General features: G+C 43.6%; 2 protein-coding genes and 1 long non-coding RNA gene across 4 annotated transcripts in view; 1 reads left to right on the top strand and 2 right to left on the bottom strand.

Annotated features, from left to right (window-relative positions):
* Positions 1 to 10,974, top strand: part of CFH (complement factor H) — a 38,255-nt gene extending 27,281 nt beyond the window's left edge. For both annotated transcript variants that reach the window (XM_038183078.2, XM_027462842.3), the window contains exons 14-23: positions 745 to 825; positions 2,150 to 2,326; positions 4,529 to 4,735; positions 5,345 to 5,521; positions 6,203 to 6,379; positions 7,424 to 7,600; positions 8,332 to 8,514; positions 9,146 to 9,346; positions 10,156 to 10,347; positions 10,600 to 10,974. In XM_038183078.2, the coding sequence (XP_038039006.2) occupies positions 745 to 825; positions 2,150 to 2,326; positions 4,529 to 4,735; positions 5,345 to 5,521; positions 6,203 to 6,379; positions 7,424 to 7,600; positions 8,332 to 8,514; positions 9,146 to 9,346; positions 10,156 to 10,347; positions 10,600 to 10,613 (1,586 nt within the window). In that variant the 3' untranslated portion in view covers positions 10,614 to 10,974. The remainder of the gene's footprint in view (positions 1 to 744; positions 826 to 2,149; positions 2,327 to 4,528; positions 4,736 to 5,344; positions 5,522 to 6,202; positions 6,380 to 7,423; positions 7,601 to 8,331; positions 8,515 to 9,145; positions 9,347 to 10,155; positions 10,348 to 10,599) is intronic.
* A 4,371-nt stretch (positions 10,975 to 15,345) lies between these two features.
* Positions 15,346 to 16,184, bottom strand: LOC119717563 (uncharacterized). Its single transcript, XR_005267345.2, has 2 exons — positions 15,928 to 16,184; positions 15,346 to 15,849 (listed from the first exon to the last, which is right to left on the bottom strand). It is a non-coding gene; the product is annotated as an uncharacterized lncRNA (long non-coding RNA).
* Positions 16,185 to 16,244: 60 nt separating this feature from the next.
* The window catches only part of LOC101803713 (complement factor H), a 56,773-nt gene continuing 46,181 nt past the window's right edge, over positions 16,245 to 26,836 (bottom strand). Inside the window, exons 19-29 of the mRNA XM_072041894.1 lie at positions 26,689 to 26,748; positions 25,241 to 25,499; positions 24,517 to 24,693; positions 23,675 to 23,851; positions 21,203 to 21,385; positions 20,482 to 20,682; positions 19,319 to 19,513; positions 18,658 to 18,834; positions 18,186 to 18,386; positions 17,807 to 18,001; positions 16,245 to 17,551 (exon numbers count right to left, since the gene is read on the bottom strand). Of these exons, the coding sequence (XP_071897995.1) occupies positions 17,538 to 17,551; positions 17,807 to 18,001; positions 18,186 to 18,386; positions 18,658 to 18,834; positions 19,319 to 19,513; positions 20,482 to 20,682; positions 21,203 to 21,385; positions 23,675 to 23,851; positions 24,517 to 24,693; positions 25,241 to 25,499; positions 26,689 to 26,748 (1,839 nt within the window). The 3' untranslated portion in view covers positions 16,245 to 17,537. The remainder of the gene's footprint in view (positions 17,552 to 17,806; positions 18,002 to 18,185; positions 18,387 to 18,657; positions 18,835 to 19,318; positions 19,514 to 20,481; positions 20,683 to 21,202; positions 21,386 to 23,674; positions 23,852 to 24,516; positions 24,694 to 25,240; positions 25,500 to 26,688; positions 26,749 to 26,836) is intronic.

Below are 26,836 nucleotides of genomic sequence, written 5' to 3'. Positions count from 1 at the left end.
AATATTTGTTCCACAGAGAACAGTTTCTGTGCACAAGTTGGAAAAAAAGAGTGGTTCAAGATTGAGCGCAAAGGTGTTCAAATCCAATTTCTGAGATTACCATGGGTCTTTCCTCTTCCCTGTTCAAAACCGGCTGTATGCCCCTACCCTGATGCATCCCTTTTTCCTCCCTCAAAATAAATACCCTCATACTGCACTCAACTGTGCAAACCATTAACCTTTACATTCACTACCACAGCAACAGGGGCAGCCCACAGCAGGAACCACAGTTAGCACATAGAGATGACAGCCCTGCAGCTCTCTAAGTGATGTTACAGTGGGTTTCAGCTCTTGTAGTAACACTAATTGAGAGTACACATTACAAATGTGTAGGTGTGTTACTGAATATAATTTTGATTGATCAGAATCAGGATCCAGATGAGCTGGATTAATTGAAGGTTTTCTTACACTTTAGGATTCATGTATCTTTGAAAAACAGAATTTTGGGAATTAACCTTAGCTGAAACTACTTGGGGAGTATGCTGTGGAGTTCTCGCAGTGATGGAAAAAGAAGGAAAAGGTCTGGAAAGGGATTTAGTAAACCGACTAAATTACATACATACCTCAGCTCTATAGAAGGTATTGTTAGTTAATAGGAGTAGGTTTGACTTACCAAGTGCAAATGTATTTCTTTTCATTTAATCCTTTCAGATACTCAAATGTGATTCCTGTAAAATTGTGGTATATTTCTGCTCTTTTCCACAGAAGACAAAACACCATGTGGATCACCTTCCTCTATCCCAGATATTGTTCTTCACCAGCAAGACCAGCTCAAGTTTTCTCATGGTAACGAAATATTACATGGATGTAAAAAAGGCGATGCTGGAAGTATGAGGACAAAATGTCTTAATGGGGAATGGAAGCCTTTACCTCTTTGTGATTGTAATCTGTTTCCATAATATTTCAGATATGAGTTTAACATTGTATTCAATATTTCAAGATCTTCAGGAATCAATAAGTAGCCAGAGATACTATAGTTTTATGCATCTTAACTAAGTGCTTTTTATTTACTACTCTTAAGTGTGAACATGTCCTTCATAAAGATAAAGATAAAAGATAAATTTAAGCTTTTTTTCTTCCAAAAGGGCTGTACCCTGGTAGAAATGGGAGTAGCACATAGCTCAAGTTCCAGCCAAAGTTACTTTATTTTCTTTAAAGTTCAAAGCTCTTCTATTGCTATTTTTTATTCTATTTTTTTTCCCAGTCATTTCTTATCAAAACAACAGGAAAAAAGCTGAACTGGCCAGACTACCCTAATCTAATGCACACCAAAGGTCAGATGCCTGCAGGATTGCCTTCAAGAATCATAGGTAGAGCAGGATATTGCCTGTAAAAGAGTAAAAACAATCATGGCCTCATTGCCTGCTTTGATTATGCAATATTGATGGGAAAGGATGTGTGGAAGTGGAAGAAGTGCATAGGGTGGCATTCTCTTTCAAAAACAGTTCCTACCTTCCCAGTGTTCTGAGACCATGAGAAGCAACAAACCAAGATTTTGAGGTTTTCTCCTGCTCAGATCTACCTCTTTCCCTCTTTTTTCCTTTCCTGTGACAGGAGCTGCCCCTTATTCCTTGAGTGGCAAAATTCACATTTATTTTTTTGTTTCCTTTCATGGTTCTCATTTAACTCTACTATTAGCTATGCCTGGGAAAAACAATAACAACAACAAAGCAAACAATCAGAAAAGCTGGCAAAACCAACCACACAAACTGTAAACAACCAAGAGAACCCCACAAGCTGGACCAGTTTTCCTGAAATACCTCACCATACAGAGAGAGTCAGGGAAAGTACACAAGCTTGTGCAGCTGTGTAAGGGAAAGAGGGGACTACCAGCTTACATTACTGAAGACAATTTTGATGTAGAAAAATATATTGATGGTGTATTTTTCTGACCATGTGTTCTGTGAATACATGTTGAAAACGTAAGCATCTAAAGGCAGCTCTGGTGTTTTTGAGGCAGAACAAAATTATTATGATACTAGTTGAAGCTTCAGGTAGCTACTGAAGACTTATCTAATGTCAGTGTTTTCTTGGTTGTTAGTATTGTAATCTGTGACGAACTGTTACGCTTTATCTTATGTTCTGTTATGATGTGCATATGTGTCCTTAGGTGAAAGCACTTGTCCACCTCCACCTCAGCTGCACGGTGCTAAACAGATACCAGCTGAAAGAAATTACAAGAGTGGGAGTAAAATAACTTTTTCGTGTCTTGAGAGTTTCCAGCTCATTGGTGGGAATGAAATAACATGTATAAATGGGAGATGGCAGTCACCACCACGCTGCGTCGGTCAGTAGTGGATTTTTTTTTTCTATTTGTTTTATTATGAACTTCTGGGTTATGTACTTGCACTCATAATTAGCAGAAGGAAGATGTTATTCTTGTTAAGACTGCCACAAACAGGTAATTGTGCAGAAAAGCAATAGAATGTAAGTTGCTAAAGAAGGTGCTGCTGACCAACTGTCATGTAATAAGTTTGTGGGGTGTTTTGGTTGGTTGGTTGTTTTTTTTATTTAGACAAACTCATCTGAGATGGAGCATAAAACCTTCAGGCAGCTCCTCAGGAGCCGTGTGTTTATTTATGTTGCTTGGATGTAGTTTTAGCAGTCTTTGTTTGTTTGTTTGTTTTCTGTCTTTATTCTTACTTGATTTTTCTCCTTTCCTTTTTGTGACTTCTTCCTGTAATACAAGTGTGAATGATATGGCATAACTTTGGCCATCTGTTCTAAGGAATCATAGAACTACAGAATGGTTTGGATTGGAATGCACCTTAAAGATCACTTAGTTCCAACCCCCTGCCATGGGAGGGACACCTCCCACCAGACTAAGTTGCCGAAAAGCCTCATCTAGCCTGGCCATAGGCACTGTCAGGAATGGAGCATCCACAGCTTCTCTGGGATGTTCCTGTGCCTCACCACCCTTTGAGTGAGTGAGGAATTTCTTCCTAGTATCTAATCTAAATCTACCCTGCTTTAGTTTAAATCCATTACCCCCTGTCCTATCTCCACACTCCCTGACAAAGAGTCCCTCCCCAGCTTTCCTGTAGGTCCCCTTTAGGTACTGGAAGGCCACTGTAACGTCTTCCCAGAGCCTTCTCTTCTCCAGGCTGAACCACCCTAACCCCAACAGCTTGACTCCATAGGAGAGGTGCTCCAGCCATCTGGTCGTCCCCATGGCATTCCTCTGGACTCATTTGAATATGTCCATGCTCTTGTGCTGGGTGCCCCAGGTGGTGTCTCACAAGAGCAGAGTAGAGGGGGAGAATCACCTCCCTCGACCTGCTGGCCATGCTTCTTTAGATGCAGCCCAGCACACAGTTGGTTTTCTCAGCTGCAAGAACACACTGCTGGCTCATACTGAGTTCTTCATCAACCAACACTTCCAAGTTCTTCTCCTGAAGGTTGTTCTCAATACATTCTCTGCTCAGCCTGTACATGTATTTGTGCTTGGAATGCTGAGGTATCCACAAGCTGACTGTTCAAACATTGCTGATGCAGATGATATCTTGTAAGCAGAAGTTCATGAAGAAGTAGAAGAAAGTGTTTTCAGAAATGGGTAGGAGATAGATGAGCGCAGGACAAACGAGGTGCGAGCTGGTGATTGATATGCACAACATTACAAGCAAGCCTGTATTTTTAAGCTACAAAATTCTAATGCCCTGTGGTTTCTTTCCTCTTTTGTTGCTTGGGAGACTCTGTTTCCACTGATGTGGCAGACATAGAGAAGAATAATGAAAAAAGTGCTTGAGCTGTTCATAAAATAAACTATACTGCAATAAAATTCTCAGTCACTGTTACTAAACAAGAAGTTTGATTGTAATTAGATCTTTTGTCTTGTGGAATTCAGAAGAAACATATGCTTTCAACTTGTGTCAGCTGATGAAACCTAATTCACTAGTAACCAAAAATGTACATGAAACATAAATTATATGTTCACCCCCTCTACAGTCATGTAAGAGAATAGCATAGCGGGACAACCCCAACTCAGGAGGAGTTTGTAGAGGTTTACTCTACTCTATGTCTGGGGAGGTAGGTTATAGTTCTTAAGCTCTGCTGCACTCTGGTATTGTCCTTATGTCATCAGGAAACCCCCCATGACATTGGTATAATTTTATTAGTGGTGGACAAGCTTAATTTAGTTACAGTTCTAGAAACTCACTTTCACCAGGACGAAATAACGTCTCTTCTGATTCTCTGTCTATGATTTTTATAATTCTTTTTATTAAGTTGTAACTATATCTCCTTGTCAAGATGTGGGAAATGGCTCAAATTTGGTTCAAAGTAAAATGAAACCAAACGGTTTGGGATTTTCTTTGAGGGAGAGAGGAAAGGAGTTTTGTTTTGTGAATCTCACATACTTCATCTTACTTTCAAGCCACATAACTTTTGTTTGGATTTTTTTTTCTTTTCCTTTTCTGTTTTAGACTGCATATGTCTTTGGAATATTAATTGTCTTGTAATACTGTTTGTCTCTGTGCTTCATATTTTAAAGAAAATCCCTGTTTGCCACCGCAACCTGTAGAATACGTAGATGATCTTAGGCTGGAAAATCAAAACTTAAAAATGGAAAAAGAAGGGAAAACAATTTATCTGGCTGGTGCTACACTGAATGTGGTTTGTCGTCCTGGATATAAGTTAGATGGACCATCAAAGATAACTTGTTCTATGGGAAACTGGACTTCAGCTCCTACATGCTCTGGTAATGTTAAACAAGACTTTTCCTGAGGTGTACTTAGCAATGAATCTGAACATTTTTAAACTGGAGTTTGAAATGTAGCAACAGACAGTAATTCCATATTTTGCTATAGAATGTTATTTTTCCTCATGAATGTCTTCAAAGCAATCCTGGTGGGGGGCAAGGCTGATACAGTTGAACACAGTTTATTTTTTTATATATTCCTGTGGTATATTTGCAATCTATGTTCAGAGTCAGTCTCTGCCAGATGAGTCATGGGCATATCCTTACCATCCAAGGATCTGTTCTGTACAGAGTCCACTAGTGAGTAGAAATTGCTTTGGTACTTCAATGATAGACATCACTTCTGTATAGGAAAGGATAGAAGCCTTTACCAAAGTTTTCTGGCAGGGCTAGAAATATAATCTAAATCTTTGCATTGCCTGAAGTTCATGTCTATTTAGAGTACTAACATTTAAGTTTCTGAATGCCACCTTTTATATAAAATCCACACGCAGTGATTGACTATGCTGATGCTATAAAAGGCATCTTTGGTAGGAACAATACAGTCATTCTACGTGTATCACATTACCAAAAGTTTCAAGTTTGCATATCTTTTGCATATCTTTTCAGAAAGACCATGTGGAAGTATTCCAGCAGTGGCCAATGCTGCATTTGAAGGCAGGAGCAAGGAGAAGTATGAGCCTGGTGAAACAGTTCGCTACCAGTGTCATGAAGGATTTCAGGTCACTGGTCCCCCTGAAATTTTTTGCAGAAGGGGAAATTGGTCAACACCACCAATCTGTGAAGGTATAGGTTGTACTTCTAAGTAGTCTATGATCCTTCTTAGTCTTCCAGGAAGAGTAGTTAATGTAACGCCAACCGATACGTGCAAGTGAGTCAGACCAGTAGAGCTGATCATTGAGTTGCTTTTAATAGATTGCTCCAACACCTGTTTTTCTGGTCCCTGAGAAGCATGAAGCAGGACCGATCAGCAAAGAAATCTTTTCCCCTTCTGGACTGAAGCCAGTAGCCACAGCTTCGCTCACTGCTTAGATTAGCAGTCAGAGGATTATGGAGGAAAGGGTGCTGGCTGCAAAGAGTGACATAGCTGGTAGCCTTACATATTTTAAATTTCAGTCTATGAAAGTTACCTTCAAATAGTAAATAAACCACTTTGTTCTCCAGTGCTTTGGCACACAATGCTGTATGGCATCAGCCTGCACATTCAGCTGGTCTCTGCAGCTCCTTTACTCTTTTTAAGTCACTTTAGGAAAAAAAAAAAATATATATATATATATATATAAATAATAATTGCCTGGTGAAGCGTTGCAGAATGAAACCCATAGTATCTTCCTTACCTACTTGTAGAAAATAACCTGCCTTACGCAAACCATCTGTCCTCATCAGGAATAATGGTGCTTCTGAATACATTATTCTGTGATAGCCATATTCATGTCCTATGATTCTCAAACGCACCTCTCTTTTCAGATGTTCGCTGTGGACCCCCACCTGAAATTCTCAATGCTCATATTACCAGCACTCAGCAGCAGAGGTATCTGCCTGGTGCCAAAGTGCATTATGAATGTGAAAGTAATTCACAAATTATGGGTGTAAATTATGTCACTTGTTCAGATGGACACTGGACAAAAGTGCCAAGTTGCAGAGGTAGGAATTTGTGCTTTCATTATGGCTGTTCGCTTCATGGGGACTGTTTGGATTACCTTAATACTAGAAAGACATTACCTTTTTTAGTTTTGTTTCCTTTGTGTACTGCAGCTTTTTACCCACTACTTCTTTCTTGCACAGAACTTTAATTTAGCTTAATACTTCTAGAAATACTATGGGTATATTCATCAAGAGCAAAAATATCTTGAAGAAAAAAGGCCTAGAGTATGCTGACTCGCTATTCTTCTCTGCGATACAAGTAATTTCCAGATTACACCATTTTACTGACCTTCACTAGAAAGATGTGTAAGGGCTCCTCTGTTGTGTTCAGGGCTGTCAGAGAGTATCGGAATGGCAGAAGCACTAGAGGAGAGAAACAGGAGCTCTTCTCTGAGGCTCCACTATGACAGAGATCCCAGCAGAGCCTCAGGAACTAAAACATGCAGATCGGCTGGGTTCTGCAATGGCAAGAAGGTTCCTCTGAAGAGGAGCTGTGCCATCCTCCTAGTCCCTGCCCAAATCTGTGGCTGGGGGCTGAACAAGTGCAACGTGGCAGTCATACACCTCCATGGAGTCAACTTTACTTACCTGACCCATGAGTAGTACAGGCTGATAATGTCTTCCAGAGCTCTGCAGTTCAGCAGAGAGCCAGCTTGGCTGCTACATCTGTGATTCTGAGAAGCGCTCGTGTTCTCAGCAGAGGGCCATGGCCTTGCAGGGAGGTTTTTTCTGGTATGTGGTGTAGCTACAGAAACGTTGGCTTTTTCTAGAAGCTCTCACTGTCCCTGTCATCTCCTGAGAATCTGGAAGGTGCTCTGCTGCCTTTGTCATGTTAATTTACATTCCTGGAGCTCACAGTGCCATAGAAAGCCAAGGAAAAAGGGGGGTGGGGGGTGGGGAGGGAAATCAAGTCATGTTGGTAAGGCAATATTGTCTCTTGCGCTTAAGAACATCATCTGGGGAGTAACAAGATGATTCTCTTAACTTGTTTGTGTAAGAACATGTGAGGGTATACAAATCAAGTGCCGAAATGTCTCTTTTCAGATGTGACGTGTGAACCTCCTCCAGAAATTGCTGGTGGAAAAGTTCAAGGTGTTAAAAAGCCAAGGTATTTGCCTGGGGAGACAGCTCACTATCAGTGCTGGCAAGGTTTTCAGATGACGGGGGCTTCCACCGTAACATGCCAGAATGGGACCTGGACAGAGCAGCCCCAGTGCAAAGGTGAGTTCTCTCTCTCTCCATGCAGTACACTGTCAATGAAGACTGCCCTCAAGCTAGCTCAGTGGCATTTAGGTCTCCAAATTTCAGTCTCAGGACTGTGAGCAAGTGCAACAGTATCTGTGAGACTCAGGAAAAAATGGATTTTGCGTGGTATCTCTCCATTTGTGGTGGCAGGATGTGTTTAATGGAAGTCTACCAGATGGCTTCACTCAAGGGGTGCCACATCTGGAAAAGTACCCTGAGGCTGAGAGCAACTGCTGGCCAGCTCTGATTTTGAGACTCCAGCCTTTCAGTTCTGCAAATCTACTTTCTGAGAATGCCTCATGTGAGGAGAGTGAGAAATTGTGCTGTCTGTGCTGGAGAACAGAGCTCACAGCTCTCCTGCTCACTGACATCCAGGAAATTCAAGTGGAGCATTGCCTTTGTGAATGCCGTGCAATTGAGTCTACTGTTAAATTACCTGCGGGCCGTAGCTGATGGGTGAGCTAACAGCTGGTACCACGTTGGTCCCCAGCATTTCACGAACACATTGAATAATCTCATTTGATTCATGAGGCATGTGCTAGGTTTCAGCACATGAACAAATGCAGCATTTGGTGTCAAAGTGACAGTTTTCTCTCTGCTTTCCTCCAAGTCTCTCGAAGTACTGCCTACATGGTCTTCTGAAGAATTTGTGGCTAGGCCTCTCTTGCAACTAAACTTCAGTGGTTTTCTTTCTAATCTTCTTTCAGGGAAGGGTAGAAAATGTGGTCCACCTCCAGATATTCAATACGGAGACATCCTTTCCTTCCCATTACCAGAATATGACCAGGGTGAGACTGTGAAATACAAATGTGCAAGTTTCTACATCCTGGAAGGACCTGAGCAAATCACCTGCATTGATGGGCAGTGGACAAATCCCCCAGTTTGCTTGGGTAGGTGGAAGCTGGTGCTGCGTGGCCCAGAGCTGTGTGAGCTGCTCGTTGTCTTTCTCTCAGGCCCTGCGTGCGCTGCACTTGTGAAGCAGCGCTTGTGTTGGGGCTGCAACGCTGACAGGGCAGAAGAGCAGCTGGTGCTTCTCCTGTGCAGAAGGAATTTCATCTGGAGGTCAGCTCGTGTAGCTGCCTCTGCTGCTTGCTGTCCCTCCCTGCCCCCAGACACCAGCAGATCCAGGAGGGTGGGTTGGTCTGAGTGCAAGGAAATCCAGGGCCAGAAGGGAATGAATTTGAGAAGTGCTGGGACGAGGGCAAGGAGAGGGCCCAAAAAAGACACAGGGGAGGTCATTGCTGCCTTCTGGGTGCCCCTGCCCCAGGCTGTGCTTCCCCCTTGGCCTGTGAGACTGTCAGAGGGCAAAGGCCTCTGCACAGCGGTGTGTGGCAACTCAGCCATCATTGTTTTTCCCTTTTGCCTTCTTAAGAATGTCTTTCCTGTTGGAAAACTCAGAGGGTGAGAGCTCATTGCTGGAAGAGTTTTGTGAAGTACACCTGTAGGCTCAGAGAGGGGAAGAAAATGTATGTGTGGTATATTTGTATGAATTTATTACATCCTTCTCTTGCCTTTACCAAGCGGCTTGTACGGCCTCTGAAGAAGATATGGACAGAAACAATATTGAGCTGAGATGGAGAGAAGAAAGAAAACTGTACTCAACATCAGGCGATTTTATTGAATTTGATTGTAAAATAGGACATGTGCAGGACCCAGCATCTTCCCGCTTCAGAGTGCAGTGCATGGACGGGACATTAGAATACCCACGGTGCAAGCCAGGAAGTAAGTCACCTCCACTCTGTCACTGCTTGGCCGCTGCCTTGGTGCATTTTTAGCGCAGAAGCTGGGAAGAAAACCCCTAGCAAGTGTGCCTGGGGAAGAAATAGTGGGGCTCCAAGGTGGGAGAGCACCCTGCAAAGCTGCAGGCCATGAGGGGAGGTTCCCCCAGGAAGCCGCCGACTGGCGAACCTGAGCTGGAAAGGCTCCTGGGGAACGGGCTCGCTGGGGCTCATCAGGGTTACTGGTGCTGGGCCTGCCCGGCTGGTTCCAGGCAGGATGGAAGGGCTGGTAAGTTCCCTGCAAGTGGCTTCTCTGAAATCAGAAGGTGCCATGGACTGTGGCAGGGCTGAAGGGAGGGAGACCATTTCCTTGCAGGGTCTCCAAGGCCTGCCACTGCTGTGCTCCCTTTGCACCCGTGGCCTTCCCAGCTCCTCTCTGGTTGTGCCCTGCTCTGGTGTGTGTGGAGGCAGGGGTCAATGCCCATTGCACGCCTTCACAGGCTTCTCCAGCAGGAAACCTGTGCTTGCCTCCTCATAAAATCTCCCCAAGCCGCAATTACAGCGACATTGCTGAAGGTTATGAAATGGGCTTTTGCCTTTCATCATCGGCAATGTGCGTTGATACAGGAGGGGACAGATGCAGCAGGGATGCAGCACAGGGGAATAAGTAGTGTCAGTCACTAAGCTGGTACCAACAGCTTCAGAGAGTTGACAACGAGGTCTACAGGCAACTGATGAAAGTACTTTCTCTTGTGGTGGTGGCTGTTCTTTTCTTTTTCTTGTTTTTCTCTTTTTTTTTTTTTTCTTCCCAAGGGAACTGTAGTTTGAGTGAGGTGGCTATGAAGAGGAACAATATAAAACTAAAACACTGGAGAAGATCTAACATATATCGCTCTAAGGAGACTATTTCATTTACATGCTATTTTGCCCACTGGGAAGTCTCAAACCCAGAGGATTTTGAGGCACAGTGCCAGGATGGAGTGATTAACTACCCTCGATGTCAATGTAAGTGCTCTGTGTGGAGGGCACAGTGCTCTGTAGAATTGTGGAAAAGGGAGGGTCAGCTTTAGGGGCCTTCACTTAACCCTCTACCAGTTTGTGACTGTCTTGGGGTTGCTCCTGTTCCAAGGGGCCTGGGGAATCAAACGGAAGCAATGGGAATGCTAGGCAACTTTGCTGTCCACTGCTCTCAAGAAACATGGCTATGTGCCAGCCTTGGTGTTCATTCCTTTTCTACTTCCTCTCTTTACATTGCAGCGTATTTTGGATAAATGGAAAAGGCATGAAGGAGCCCAGCTGGAGAAATGAATGATCCTTTGACCAGCCCAGTGATTTTGAGCTCAATTTTCCCTGGATTTTGCTGTTTCATTGTGCTGTGTTTGCAGCTTAGGCAATGTTCTGTGTTGGAATTTGCCTTTCTTTTTTCCCTTTGAATTGTTGGATGATTGCTTTGACATGTTACCATTTTTGTAAAAGTATTTACATTTTATCCATTCAAATGACTGTACTTCCTTCTTACTCTTGTTCTGTATTGATCTCACTGTTATTTTATTAACAGTTGCTTCCTGAAGTAGGCTGGCTTTGGTGGCATACTGAGACATCAATTAAAGTGTGCAGCTAATTTGCTGATCAGCAAGTAGTGTGTGTGTGGTCTAGTGTGCTCTTAGCTTCTTCTCCGTGTACTTTCCTGGGAGTTTAGCCTGGTGTCATGGCAGAGATGAGTGTCCTCACAGCCTCATTTTGATGTGAAGGTGAGTGCTCTCCTTTAAACAACTCAGGGAAGTCTGTGGATCATAGACCCCAATTCTTATGCACAACTTGAATCTCTGCACTATTTCATGAAAGGGCATTATTTTGGATTGAAAACAACTTTGAATCCTTGGGAGGAAGGCTTGCCTTCTTGGCCTTGTACCAAATTCAACGAGGCCAGATGGAATCCATGTAGGAGTAATGTAGGAGCTGTTGGAAATGCTCACCAAGCAGCTTTCTATCATTTATCAGTAGTCCTGGCTATCGGGGGAAGTCCCAGGTGACTAGCAGCTAGCAAATGTGATTTCCATCTCCAAAAATGCTGGAAGGAGGAGCCAGGGAACTACAAGCTTATCAGTCTGACTTTGGCGCCAGAGAATGTTTGGAGCAGATCATCTTGAGTGCCATCCCTTGGCAGATACAGGACAACCACATATTCCAGCCCAGTCAGCTTGGGTTTATGGAAGGCTGGACCTACTCAGCTAATCTGATCTCCTTTTAATGACAAGGTGACATGCTTACTGGATGAGGTAAAGGCTGTGGATTTTGTCTATTTAGACTTTACTAAATATTTTAGCACCATTTCCCACAGCATTCTTCTGGAGTAACTGGCTGCTCGTGGCTTGGATGGGCATACACTTCACTAGGTAAAAAGCTTGCTGGTGGCCAGGCCAAAAGAGTCGTGGGAAATGGAGTTAAATCCAGCTGAAGGCCAGTCACAAGTGGTGTCCCACAAGGCTCAGTGCTGGGGCCAGTTCTCTTCAGTATCTTTATCAATGATCTGGAGGAGGGGATTGAGTGCACTCTCAGTAAGATTGCAGATGACACAAGGTGCAAGTGTTGATCTGCTCAAGGGCTCTGGATAGGCTTGACTGATGTGCCAAGGCCAACTGTATGAGGTTCAACAAGGTTAAGTGCCAGGTTAAGCACTTGGGACACAACAACCCCATGCAATGATACAGGTTGTCCACCCTCAGCAAGTACGCTAAAGATACAAAGCTGGGGGGAGTGGCCAACATGCCAGAAGGTTGTGCTGCCATTCAGTGAGACCTGGACAGGCTGGAGATATGGGCAGGAAGAAATCAAATGAAGTTTAACAAGAGCAAGTGTAGAGTCCTGCACCTGGGAAGGAACAACCACATGTATCAGTACAGGCTGGGGGGACGACCTGCTGGAGAGGAGCTCTGAGGAGAAGGACCTGGGGGTCCTGGTGGGCGACAGGTTGACCATGAGCCAGCACTGTGCCCCCGTGGCCAAGCGGGCCAATGGGATCCTGGCGTGCATTAAAAGGAGCGTGGCCATCAGGTCAAGGGAGGTGATCCTCCCCCTCTACTCTGCCCTGGTCAGGCCTCACCTGGAGTAATGTGTCCAGCTCTGGGCTCCCCAGTACAAAAAAGACAGGGATCAGCTGGACAGAGTCCAGAGGAGGACCACAAAGATGATATGGGGCCTGAAGCATCTTCTTCCCTGTGAAGAAAGGTCGTTCAGCCTGGAGAAAAGGAGACTGAGAGGGTATCTTATTAATGTTTAAAAATATCTGAAGTGTAGGAGACAGAGGGATTTAGCCAACCTCTTTTCAGTGGTTTGTGGGGACAAGACAAGTGGCCAAAAAATAGATTACAAGAAGTTCCGCACCAACGTGCAAAAGAGCTTCTTCATGGTAAGGGTGACGGAACACTGGAGCAGACTGCCCAGGGAGGTTGTGTGTGGGGGGGGTCTCCTTCTCTGGAGAAATTCAAGGGCCATCTGGAGGCCTCCATGGGCAACATGCTCTAGGGAACCTGCTTTGGCGGGGGGCTGGATCCGATAATCTCCTGAGGTCCCTTCTAACCCCTTCAATTCTGTGATTCTGTGAAGAGTGTCTGGAAAGCTGCCCAGTGGAAAGGGACCTGGGAGTATTGGTCAACACCTGGCTGAATATGAGCCAAAAGTGTGCTCTGGTGGCCAAGACCAAGAGCATCCTGACTTGTATCAGAAATAGCATGGTCAGCAAGATTAGAGAAATGATTGTCTCAGTTCTGGTACTGGGCTCTGGTGAGGCTACACCTCAAGTAATGTGTTCAGTTTTGGGCCCCTCTCTACAAGAAGGACATTGAGGTGCTGGAGCATGCCCAAAGAAGGACAACAAAGCTGGTGAAGGATCTAGAGACCAAACCTTATGAGGAACAGTTGAGGCAGCTGGGCTTATTTAGCCTAGCAAAAAGAATGCCCAGGGGAGACCTCATCACTCTTTACAGCTACAGCAAAGAAGGTTGTAGCAGGGTGCAGCAATAGGACAAGAGGAAATGGCCTCAAGCTGTGCCAAGAAAGTTTTAGGTTGGTTTTCATTGCAAGGACTGTGAAGCATTGGACCAGGCTGCCCAAGGATGTAGTTGAGTCACCATCCCTGAAGGTATTCAAAAGATGCATAGACATGTTGCTTAGGGACATGGATAAGTGATACATGTGACAGCTCTAGGTTAACAGTTGGACTTGATGATCTTAGAGGTCTTTTCCAACCTAAATGATTCTATGATTCTGTGTTTGTGTGCCACTGATGTATTGCTGGGGGGGGGGGGGGGGGGAGGGGATGTAGAGGTGTTTTACTGCCATTATCCACAGGTATCAGACGGTTACTGTATTTTATGAGATCTGCCTCTTCCCCCTCCTGTTCTTGTGATGACCCTGTTTTGCAGTAGCCTGCCTCATCCACTTCTTCCTTCTTCCCCTTCCTAGTAGAAGTTTCTTCTTTTCCTAAACAAACTGGCTTCCTCTTCCACTGTTTCTTCTTAAATATAAGGGCAATTGATAAAAGAACAGGTCGGTTCTCTAGTTCAGCTGCAGTGTCTGTTGTGAGAGTTGCAGTAGACGTAGTGCTTTGGATCGGATCCAGAGGCATTCTCTTCTTTAGGGTGCTGAGTAGTGTTGATTTTTGTTTGATAGGTAGAGTACAGGCCCCAGCACAATGCAGAGAGCTATAAACCTCTGGCTAGCGACATACTTTTCTAATAAATAAATAAATAAATAAAATCTATCCTTTTTTAGGATTCTGCATTTGTTCAGGGATGAAGTCCAATGAAGTCCAAAACCATTGGAAAGTGACAATTGTGATAGATACTCGCCTATATCCTCCCATACACCCTGCCACCTGTAACCATCCTGCCTCAGGGCAGATCTCTGGGTGATAATGTTAAATAGTCATTTAGTCTTAGCCAAAGCCAGAAACACATGCAGGAGATATAGCAATAGGATTGTACTAGTTTGAACATCCCAAGAATATATAAGATTTTCAGGAACCATTGTAATTAGCCTGGAGGAGAAAAGGTAAAGACTGTACATGATAATAGTTTCCATAAGAAGGTTCCTGAGGTGCAAGAATGATGGCAATACCGAGTACAAATATTGTGCTTATGTGATTACATTATGTGATTACAAATGATTACATTAACAGTCAGTGTAACAGGAGCACATGCTCTATACAAACTGACAAAAACATTAACTTTGGCGAGCCTCACACAATCTCGACAACAAATAAATTGACATTATAAACAAATATATCAACATTGTGACTGGCAATTATTACACAGTTATAATGCTTATTAAAAAAAAAAAAAAATGTTCTAAAATGCTCTGGTCAGATCTGTCATTTTCTCAAGCCTTCATGCCCTGCTTTGGGTGTCAAAAGGACTGTTGTGGTTAAACCTGACATGCAGGCAGCTAAGCATCATGCAGCTGAAAACTCACCATTCTCTCTCCTGCCGGCAGGATGGGAAGAAAACTGAAAAGTGCAAGAACTCATGGGTTGAGATAAGGATAGTTTCATAAGAAATAAAATGAAAATGAAAGAAAATAACCTCCCTCCCCAAATCCAACAATAAAAAGAATAAATAAAGCAGGTGAGGCACAGTAGAATTGCTCATCATCAGCTGGCCGGTGCTCAGCCAGTCCCTAACCGAGGGCTGCCCCCTGCCCCTCTGCCCCAGTTTTATTGTTCAATATCAATTTACATGGTATGGAATGGTCCCAGATATATGGTCCCTTTGGCCAGTTGGGGTCAGCTGTCCTGGTTCTGTCCCCAGCTCCTGCTGCACCCCCAGCCTTCCAGCTGGCAGGGCACCACAAGAAGCTGAAAAGTCCTTGGCCCCGTGTAAGCACTGCTCAGCACAAATAAAACATCGGTGTGTTATAAGCATTATTCTCACCCTCTATCCAAAGTACGACACCATACCAGCTACTAGAACTACTATCCCAATCAAAACCAGGCACATATTGGTCTAGCAAACAGTCTCACTGCTTTTAATGGGAGTTCTAGGTAGATGGCAGTTCACAGACTTGAAGTGGTTTTGTCCCATTCTCAGAAATTTCATTTGCTTTCTACTGGATCTTAAAGTAAGAACTACAGTCTTCTCATTTCTGATCTTAGAGGCACATGAAAGTATTCCAACCTTAAACCAAAAGGAGAAAAAAGGAATATTTGGAATTCAAATTTGGACCAGAAAAGAATGAATGAAACACTCTTTTTTCCAATGTGACTGGCATGCAGCTAAATCCATCTAAATGCACAAAGTCTGCAACCAAGTGAGAGCAACAATAGTATCTGAAGTGTGACATAGCATCCATCTGTATACATCAATGAAGTGATTCCAGTGATAATGAAATATTATTTCAAACTTACCTGAAATATGCTGATATACGTGTAATTTACCTGCTCTGGTCCTGAATAAAAATCCAGGTCAAGGTGATCGCACAGTAAAGAGCTCCTTGCTGGCATCAGTACTCCTGTCAGACGGCCAGTGTAAGTAAAAATCAAGAAAAGAAAGTCAAATCTTCTATCAAATAATCAGATGGAAATATTACCTCTAAAAAAGGAAAATTATTTTCCTTATTTATCCTGACCGTTAAAAATGACAGCCACTATTCGACAAGAATGATGCAGACTTTCTTGAAAATAGATGTCTTTCCATTGTCTGTTCCTGAAAACAAAACATTGGTATCATGATTTACATGAATATTGCCTAATTCAAGGAATTTTCAGTATAAACTGTAATTCTGATGACTGGTACTTATTCCCCATTTCAGTGCTTCATTGCAGGGCTGACAGGAACAGGAGACCTTCACCTTCTTCTGGTAAGGGGAATAAATGTCACTATCTTCTTGAAAGAATATACACAAGCTTCAACAATGAAATATGGATATATATATTTATAAAATTAAGGAAAAATAATCTTGCCGGATAAAATGCTGGCAGATGGAGACGTGCTAGTTTGTTAAGTTGTTGTTAAGTTGTGTATTCTATAAAATAAGACACAAAGAGAAGTACAAATACAGTAGAACTCGAAAGACACAGAGTTCATGATACATTTTTTAACAAAAAGTACCTTTCTATGGTAGTTATCCAACACCAACAAACCATCAAGGAAAGAGTTATACCATTTTATACAAAGAGCAGTTCTGTGTCAAGCTCTGATCAATATTTTAAGTGAACAAGCATGTGAAGAGAAAGATACTTGTTTGATACATCCCAGCTAAATAAAAAATACAAAAATCATTACTGACAATGAAGGATATTAAATCCATGCTTCCTATCAAGCCATTAATATTTCATTCCATTATCAAAACTCACACTATCTTCACTTATTAAAAGATATAATCAAAAGTGATCTGAAGTGAAAAAGTATACTAAACAAGGAAATAATTCTATTGCATACTGAGGTAAAAACACTGAGACACATTAATCATGAATTGCTTAGTTCCAATACAATAAATGAAGAAATAAGAGCCTATATTTTCTCCATTGATTTGAAATGCATCCTCAAAAGATACAGAGAGAAACAACAAGAATCTAAGCAAAAATTTCAAAGAATGAAAATCCTTTCTTTGAAATGTGGCCCCATGATGTGGGCCGCAAGGGGGCTTTCAATTAAGAGTGTCAAATCCCCAGTATTACATAACCAAAGGCACTGCCACAGCAAAATATCAGCAGGAGGTCTCAATGAGTGACCACATCACTAGAGACTTCTTTGTTGCCATGACCCTTGACGAAATTCCAGGCAAGCACATGGAGAAGAAGCTAGAGCAAACATGACCACACACGCATACACACTACTTGCTGATAAGCAAATTAGCTGCACAATTTAATTGATGTCTCAGTATGCCACCAAAGCCAGCCTACTTCAGGAAGCAAATGTTAATAAAATAACACTGAGATCAATATAGAAAAAAAGTAAGAAGTACAGTCATTTGAATGGATAAAATGTAAATACTTTTACAAAAATGGTAACATGTCAAAGCAATCATCCAACAATTCAAAGGGAAAAAAGAAAGGCAAATTCCAACACAGAACATTGGCTAAGCTGCAAACACAGCACAATGAAACAGCAAACTCCAGGGAAAATTGAGCTCAAAATCACTGGGCTGGTCAAAGGATCATTCATTTCTCCAGCTGGGCTCCTTCATGCCTTTTCCATTTATCCAAAATACGCTGCAATGTAAAGAGAGGAAGTAGAAAAGGAATGAACACCAAGGCTGGCACATAGCCATGTTTCTTGAGAGCAGTGGACAGCAAAGTTGCCTAGCATTCCCATTGCTTCCGTTTGATTCCCCAGGCCCCTTGGAACAGGAGCAACCCCACGACAGTCACAGACTGTTGGAGGGTTAAGTGAAGGCCCCTAAAGCTGACCCTCCCTTCTTGTCCACGATTCTACAGAGCACTGCGCCCTCCACACAGAGCACTTACATCCACATCGGGGGTAGTTTATCACTCCATCCTGGCACTGTGCCTCAAAATCCTCTGGGTTTGAGACTTCCCGGTAGGGAGAATTGCATTTAAATAAAATAGTCTCCTTAGAGCGATATATGTTAGATCTTTTCCTTGACCATCTTAGTTTAATATTGTTCCTCTCCATAGCCGTCTCACTCAATATACAGTTCCCTTTGGAAGGAAAAAAAAAAAAAAAAGAGAGAGAAATAATGAGAGAGACAGGAGAGGCGAGGCGAGGCGAGGCGAGGCGAGGCGAGGCGAGGCAAGGAGACTTGCTAGGGGCTTTCCTCTCAGCTTCTGCAATAAAAATACACCAAGGCAGCGGCCAAGCAGTGACAGAGTGGAGGTGACTTACTTCCTGGCTTGCACCGTGGGTATTCTAATGTCCCGTCCATGCACTGCACTCTGAAGGGGGAAGATGCTGGGTCCTGCACATATCCAATTTTACAATCAAATTCAATAAAATTTCCTGATTTTATGGACAGATTTCTTTGTACAACCCATTTCAGCTCGATGTTGTTTCTGTTCATATCTTCTTTTGATGTCGTACAAAATGCTTGGCAAAGGCAAGGGAAGAATGTCATTAGTTCACACAGAGGCAGCAGATACATTTTCCTCCCAAAGCCTATAGATGTACTTCACATCACAAACCTCTTTTAGCAATGTGATCTCTCCCTCTGAGTTTTCCAACAGGACAGACATTCTCAACAAAGCTACATGGAAAAAAGATGATGGTCTAACACATAGAGACCTGAATGCCACTGAGCTAGCTTGAGGGCAGTCTTCACTGACAGTCTACTGCATGGAGAGAGAGAGAGAGAACTCACCTTTGCACTGGGGCTGCTCTGTCCAGGTCCCATTCTGACATGTTACGGTGGAAGCCCCTGTCATCTGAAAACCTTGCCAGCACTGATAGTGAGCTGTCTCCCCAGGCAAATACCTTGGCTTTTTAACACCTTGAACTTTTCCACCAGCAATTTCTGGAGGAGGTTCACACGTCACATCTGAAAAGAGACATTTCTCCACTCAGTTTGTAGGCACTCACGTGTTCCCCTACACAAACTACAGTTAAGGGAATCATCTTGTTACTCCCCAGATGATGTTCTTAAGCACAAGAGGCCTTACCAACATGACTTGATTCCTTTCCCCCTCTTTTTTCCTTGAACATGAGTGTTTCTAAACACTGTGAACACCAGGAATGACACTTAATCGCAGCAGAACACCTTCCAGATTCGCAGGAGATTACTGGAATGGTGAGAGCTTCTAGAAAAAGCCAGCATTTCTGTAACTACACCACATGCCACAAAAAGCCTCCTTGCAAGGCCATGGCCCTCTGCTGAGAACCCCAGCACTTCTCAGAATCACAGATGTAGCAGCCAAGCTGGCTCTCTGCTGAACTGTAGAGCTCTGAAGTAGTTATCAGCCTGCACTGCTGGGTTGTTATCCACAGTTCTACAGAGCAATGTATCTTCCACACACAGCACTTACTTTCACATCGGGGGTAGTTTATCACTCCGTCCTGACACTGGGCATTAAAATCCTCTGGGTTCGAAACTTCATGATAGGAATCCTTGCATGTAAACAAAATATACTCCTCAGAACGATACGTGTAAGATCTTCTCCTTGGCTGTCTTAGTTTAATATTGTTGCTCTCCATAGCTGTCTCAAGCACTGTACAGTCCTCTGGGGAAGATAAAAAATTAAAATAAATAAATAAATAAATAAAAATAAAAGTAAAATATTGCATCCAGTTCAGGTCCCCAGTTCAAGAAGGACAGGGTCCCTCTGTCCTCGCTTGACAGAGTCCAGCGCAGAGCCTCGACAATGATTAAGGGAGTGGAGCTTCTTCCTTACAAGGACAGGCTGAGGGAGTTGGGTCTCTTTACCTTGAGGAAGAGGAGACTGAGTTGTGACCTTATTAATTTCTATAAATATATAAAGGGCAAGCGTCAGGAGGACGGAGCAAGACTCTTCTCAGTGACACCCAACGACAGATAAAGAGTAAAAGGGTGCAAGCCGGAACATTGAAGATTACGCTTGAATGTGAGAAAAAACTCTTTTTTACAGTGAGGATGACAGAATAATGCAACAGGCTGCCCAGGGGAGGTGTGGAGTGTCCATCAGTGGAGACTTTAAAAACCCACCTGGACGCATTCCTGTGTGACCTGATTTAGGTGCTCCTGCTCAGGAAGGGGATTGGGCTAGAAGATTCTTCAAGATCCCTTTCAATCCCTGATGTTGGGACAAAGCCCTGCCTACACAGGCAGGCTTCAAAGAGCCTGCAAGGAAATGGTCTCCCTCTCTTCAGCCCTGCCACAGTCCGTGGCACCTTCCAATTTCAGAGAAGCCACTTGCAGGGAGCTTACCAGCCCTTCCATCCTGCCTGGAACCAGCCGGGCAGGCCCAGCACCAGTAACCCTGATGAGCCCCAGCGAGCCCGTTCCCCAGGAGCCTTTCCAGCTCAGGTTCGCCAGTCGGCAGCATCTTAGGGGCACCACCCCTCATGGCCTGCAGCTTTGCAGGGTGCTCTCCCACCTTGGTGCCCCGATATTTCTTCCACAGGCACACTTGCTAGGGGCTTTCCCCTCAGCTTCTGCAATAAAAATGCACCAAGGCAGCGGCCAAGCAGTGACAGAGTGGAGGTGACTTACTTCCTGGCTTGCACCGTGGGTATTCTAATGTCCCGTCCATGCACTGCACTCTGAAGGGGGAAGATGCTGGGTCCTGCACGTATCCTATTTTACAATCAAATTCAACAAAATCGCCTGATTTTAAATACAACTTTCTTTCTCCACTCCATTTCAGCTCAATGTTGTTTCTGTCCATATCTTCTTCAGATGTCGTACATGCCGCTTGGAAAAGGCAAGAGAAGAACGTCATTAGTTCATGCAGACACATCATACGTCCAACCAAACAAAAGGGAAAAACAATGATGGCTGAGTTGCCACACACCGCTGTGCCCTCTGTGCCTGACAGTCTCACAGGGCAAGGGGGAAGCACAGCCTGGGGTGGGGGCACTCAGCAATGAACTTCCCTGTGTCTTTTTGGGCTCTCTCCTTGCCCTCGCCCCAGCACTTCTCAAATTCATTCCCTCATGGCCCTGGATTTTCTTGCACTCAGACCAACCCACTCGCGTGGATCTGCTGGTGACTGGGGGCAGGGAGGGACAGGAGGCAGCAGAGGCAGCTACACGAGCTGACCTCCAGAGGAAATTCCTTCTGCACAGGAGAAGCACCAGCTGCTCTTCTGCCCTGTCAGCATTGCAGCCCCAGCACAAGCGCTGCTTCACAAGTGCAGCGCACGCAGGGCCTGAGAGAAAGACAACGAGCAGCTCACACAGCTCTGGGCCACGCAGCACCAGCTTCCACCTACCCAAGCAAACTGGGGGATTTGTCCACTGCCCATCAATGCAGGTGATTTGCTCAGGTCCTTTCAGGATGTAGAAACTTGCACATTTGTATTTCAGCGTTGCACCTTCAGGGTATTGTTTCAACTGGAAAGAAAGGATGTCTCCATTTTCAATATCTGGAGGTGGGCCGCATTTTCCACCTTCCCCTGGAAGACCAATAACCATTACAAAGAAAGCCATCAGAGTTTAGATGCAACAGAAGGCTAGTCACAAATTCTTCAGAAGACCAGCTAGGCAGCACTTCAAGAGACTTGGAGGAAAGCAGAGAGAAATCTGTCACCTTGACACCAAATGCCTGGTAAATGGAAAAGCTTCTCATTCCTCTGCTGCCAGGACTCACAACTACCACTTCATCCATTTTTCCTTGCTGGAGTGTTTGCATCTTTCTGAAGGACTTGCACTGGTCCTGCAAAATGGCGTAGTGTTTTTGGCACAGCTCTTGCTGCAGAAGAGCCTGACTCTCCCCCGCTCCCTGTGCTGCCTGAACAGGGACAAGAGTGGATCAGTTTGCAAACCAGAACAAATGTCACTGGGCTGTACCATTTTGGTTCCTAATGAGATAGCTTTTTGCCTCTGTGGAGCACTTACAGCCACTGAGGAGACTGCACAAGCCAGCATGAATGCATCATGCCTGATTTCTTACTCACTTTTAAAAGTCGGGCCCTGCAGCTTCTTGGATTTTTATACCTGTTGAAGCACCACCCTGCTCTGAAGCCTGGCATTCTAACAGGCGTTGCTTTGAGAAGATCCTGCACTGGGTCACTGGCACCAGTAATGCTGCTCTTTGCACTTGGCACTGTGCTCAGCAACCACAATAGGGAGCCCGGTCTTAATTCATCTGGTATGTCTGCACCCCATTCACCTGCCAGCTGGGCAGTGTCCGAGTCAAATGACACTGCATTTGTTCATGTGCTGAAACCTAGCACACGCCTCATGAATCAAATGAGATTATTCAATGTGCGCGTGAAATCCTGGGCACCAACGTGGTACCAGCTGTTAGCTCACCCATCAGCTACGGCCCGCAGGTATTTTAACAGTAGACTCAATTACACGGCATTCACAAAGGCAATGCTCCACTTGCATTTCCTGGATGTCAGTGAGCAGGAGAACTGTGAGCTCTGTTCTCCAGCACAGACAGCACAATTTCTCACTCTCCTCACATGAGGCATTCTCAGAAAGTAGATTTGCAGAACTGAAAGGTTGCAGTCTCAAAATCAGACCTGGCCAGCAGTTGCTCTCAGACTCAGGGTACTTTTCCAGATGTGGCACCCCTTGAGTGAAGCCATCTGGTAGACTTCTATTAAACACATCCTGCCCACACAAATGGAGGGATACAACTGAAAATGCCTTTTTCCTGAGTCTGACAGATACTGTTGCACTTGCTCACAGTCCTGAGACTGAAATTTGGAGACCTAAATGTCACACAATTTGTACACCCTCGTGTATTCCCCTATACAAAGTACAGTTAAGAGAATCATTGTGTTATTCCCCAGACTATGTTCTTAAGTGCAAGAGACAAAATTGCCTTACCAATGTGGTTTGACTTTTCAATCTTTTTTCCTTGGCTTTCTGGGGCACTGTGAGCCCCAGGAATGTAAATTAACATGACAAAGGCAGCAGAACACCTTCCAGATTCTCAGGAGATGACAGCGACAGTGAGAGCTTCTAGAAAAAGCCAGCATTTCTGTAGCTACACCACATGCCACAAAAAGCCTCCTTGCAAGGCCATGGCCCTCTGCTGAGAACCCCAGCACTTCTCAGAATCACAGATGTAGCAGCCAAGCTGGCTCTCTGCTGAACTGCAGAGCTCTGGAAGACATTATCAGCCTGTACTACTCATGGGACAGGTAAGTAAAGTTGACTCCATGGAGGTGTATGACTGCCACGTTGCACTTGTTCAGCCCCCAGCCACAGATTTGGGCAGGGACTAGGAGGACGGCACAGCTCCTCTTCAGAGGAACCTTCTTGCCATTGTAGAACCCAGCCGATCTGCATGTTTTAGTTCCTGAGGCTCTGCTGGGATCTCTGTCATAGTGGAGCCTCAGAGAAGAGCTCCTGTTTCTCTCCTCTAGTGCTTCTGCCATTCCGATACTCTCTGACAGCCCTGAACACAACAGAGGAGCCCTTACACATCTTTCTAGTGAAGGTCAGTAAAATGGTGTAATCTGGAAATTACTTGTATCGCAGAGAAGAATAGCGAGTCAGCATACTCTAGGCCTTTTTTCTTCAAGATATTTTTGCTCTTAATGAAAATACCCATAAAATTTCTAGAAGCATTAAGCTAAATTAAAGTTCTGTGTAAAAAAGCAGTAGTAGGTACAAAGCTGCAGTACACAAAGGAAACAAAACTAAAAAAGGTAATGTCTTTCTAGTATTAAGGTAATCCAAACAGTCCCCATGAAGCGAACAGCCATAATGAAGGCACAAATTCCTACCTCTGCAATGTGGCTCTTTTGTCCAGTGTCCATCTGAACAAATGACATAATTTACACCCATAATTTGTGAATTACTTTCACATTCATAATGCACTTTGGCACCAGGCAGATACCTCTGCTGCTGAGTGCTGGTAACATGAGCATTGGGAATTTCAGGAGGAGGTCCACAGCTAACATCTGAAAAGAGAGGTGCGTTTGAGAATCATAGGACAGGAATATGGCTATCACAGAATAACGTATTCAGAAGCACCATTATTCCTGATGAGGACAGATGGTTTGCATATGGTAGGTCATTTTCTACCAGTAGGAAAGGAAGATACTATGGGTTTCATTCTGCAATGCTTCACCAGGCAATTATTATTTATTATTTTATTTTTGCTTACAGTGACTTAAGAAGAGGAAAGGAGCTGCAGAGACCAGCTGAATGTGCATACTGATGCCATACAGCATTGTGTGCCAAAGCGCTGGAGAACAAAATGGTTTATTTACTATTTGAAGGTAACTTTCATAGACTGAAATTTAAAATATGTAAGGCTACCATCTATGTCACTCTTTTCAGCCAGCACCCTTTCCTCCATAATCCTCTGACTGCTAATCTAAGCAGTGAGCGAAGCTGTGGCTACTGGCTTCAGTCCAGAAGGGGAAAAGATTTCTTTGCTGATCAGTCCTCCTTGGTGCTTCTCAGGGACCAGGAAAACAGGTGTTGGAGCAATCTATTAAAAGCAACTCAATGATCAGATCTACTGGTCTGACTCAGTTGCACATATCGGTTGGCGTTACATTACCTACTGTTCCTGGAAGACTAAGAAGGATCATAGACTACTTAGAAGTACAACCTATACCTTCACAGATTGGTGGTGTTGACCAATTTCCCCTTCTGCAAAAAATTTCAGGGGGACCAGTGACCTGAAATCCTTCATGACACTGGTAGCGAACTGTTTCACCAGGCTCGTACTTCTCCTTGCTCCTGCCTTCAAATGCAGCATTGGCCACTGCTGGAATACTTCCACATGGTCTTTCTGAAAAGATATGCAAACTTGAAACTTTGGGTAATACAATGCACATAGAATGACTGTATTGTTCCCACCAAAAAGATGCCTTTTATAGCACCATCACATACCACTGTCTAGGGGAATTTAAGTAACCACGCAGGCACTAGATAACATACATAGATCAAGTGAGATGAAACCTTTTTTACTGTCGATGTGCAGTAGACTACTGCAGGGCCCAAAGAAAGTCAGACTCCGAGAATCACAGAATCACAGAATTTCTTGGTTGGAAGAGACCTCAAGATCATCGAGTCCAACCTGTGACCTAACGCTAACAGTCCCCACTAAAACATATCCCTAAGAGAAGAAGCATCCTGAAACAGATGAGTGAAACGGGAGCACCTGCAGGACTCTTCCTGCTGTCTGTTTACCACAGACATTCAATGCAACTCAAAACAGGGTCACGGACAGGTGCAGGACACGGGAGTTACGACGGTACATGGTAATGGTACATGGTGCAAGAGAATGAGAAATGTCCACCGTTGCCAAGTCAAATAGCAAAAAAAATTACCCTTACCCAAACACTGAGGTGGTCCGGGCATCCAGACTTTTCCATGGCATGTTACCCATTCTGATCCTGATAAAGCATATCCAGGGTCGCATGTGTATTGCACTCTGTCATTTTCCTCATATTCGGATTTAACGCCACTAACAATTTTGCCAAACTCAATGAGAGGTGGGTCTTCACATGCTGCTCCTGCAGAAGCTGTGCACAGGTTTCTGTTATTTGGCTGCACGTTGCTGTTTATATCCTGATTTATTGCTACCACCAATTCCTTCAAAATGAATAACAAGTGGGTGTTTGCATGCTGTTCCACCAGAAAATATAAAAAAAAAATTCTTCTCATCTGATAGATACTGCAGAGTAATCAGATCTCCAAAGAATGGTGTTACACGGGAGTTGAATAATATTCAGATAACCTACATGCCTGCATTTGGGAATAGACTGTACTAATAATTCTCCTTCCTCTAAGACATTGTGAACTTCTATACTATTTTTACAGTCTTCCCATAAGATGGAGTTACTAAAGTAAACACACTTGAACTGAACAGATGAATAAACTTCTGAATTTCTCAGATTACAGCTCTTGTTTTCCAGTGTTATACTAAACTAGTGATTTACACTTACAGCCATGATGCTCAATTGTCTTTAATTCCTTGATCAAATCAGTTTGTCTCAAATTACCAAAATTAGTTCCATCACTTTGAAATGAAAGAACTTAGATCGTTCTTTCAAAGTATAAGGTATGTGCATGGAAAGCACTTCTAAGATGTGCCTGTGTAGAGGGAGAAGAGTTTTGATATGCTGAAGACTATATAATGGATCAATTATAGAGTTTAAAACCAGTCATTTTTGTAAAAGTACATATTCAGTGAAGAGCTTCTTCAGGCTGCATTCGTCACAGAACTTACTGAAATGACAAAATACCCTAAGAGTTGTGCAATATTTTAAAATCAAATCAGAATTCTGCATTTAAATAGCATGTTCTCAGAATAACAGCAGCTCAACTGAAATACAAAGGAATTCATATGCATGTATGTTGAGGGGGTTATGTCTAGTTATAAGTCAGGTTTGCCATGTGAGCCGTTAAGTTCAGGCACAAAGCAGAGAACTCAGACCAAAAAAAAAAAAAAAAAGGAAAAAAAAAAGGCAAGTATTCTCAAATATGACATTCTAAAATATAATTCTCGTTCAGAACTTCTGAAACAGGTTCCATTAAAAGTGATAAATAATTTATTTTTCAGTTCCTTATTCCTGATTGTCACCAGTCACTACACATCAGTTAAAGCATGGATTTCCATTTAATGACTTACCATTATGTGTAGCACAACACATCCACAGCAGAAACCCTGTCATGAGGCTCAGCAGTGTCATTTCCATGCTTTAGAAATTAAAGATGTCCTCTGCAAAAGACTTGCTGTTTCCCCTACTCCAAATTGCATATACTATTATTCAACTCCCACCTTTCCGAGGGTTGCCCTTGCAAACTCCTCCCCTAATTTTCTTGCAACACAGTAGACATTCTGCACAGATATTAAACAAGCAATTGTTGCAAAAATTTTTCAGTAATTTTTCACAAAACCTTTCAGACTGAACTTGACACAGCACACT

Source organism: Anas platyrhynchos, chromosome 8 (genome assembly GCF_047663525.1).
Source record: "Anas platyrhynchos isolate ZD024472 breed Pekin duck chromosome 8, IASCAAS_PekinDuck_T2T, whole genome shotgun sequence".
Taxonomy (NCBI): Eukaryota; Metazoa; Chordata; class Aves; order Anseriformes; family Anatidae; genus Anas; species Anas platyrhynchos.
Note: the sequence above shows the minus strand (reverse complement) of the source record. Positions and strands in the feature narration are given on the sequence as shown.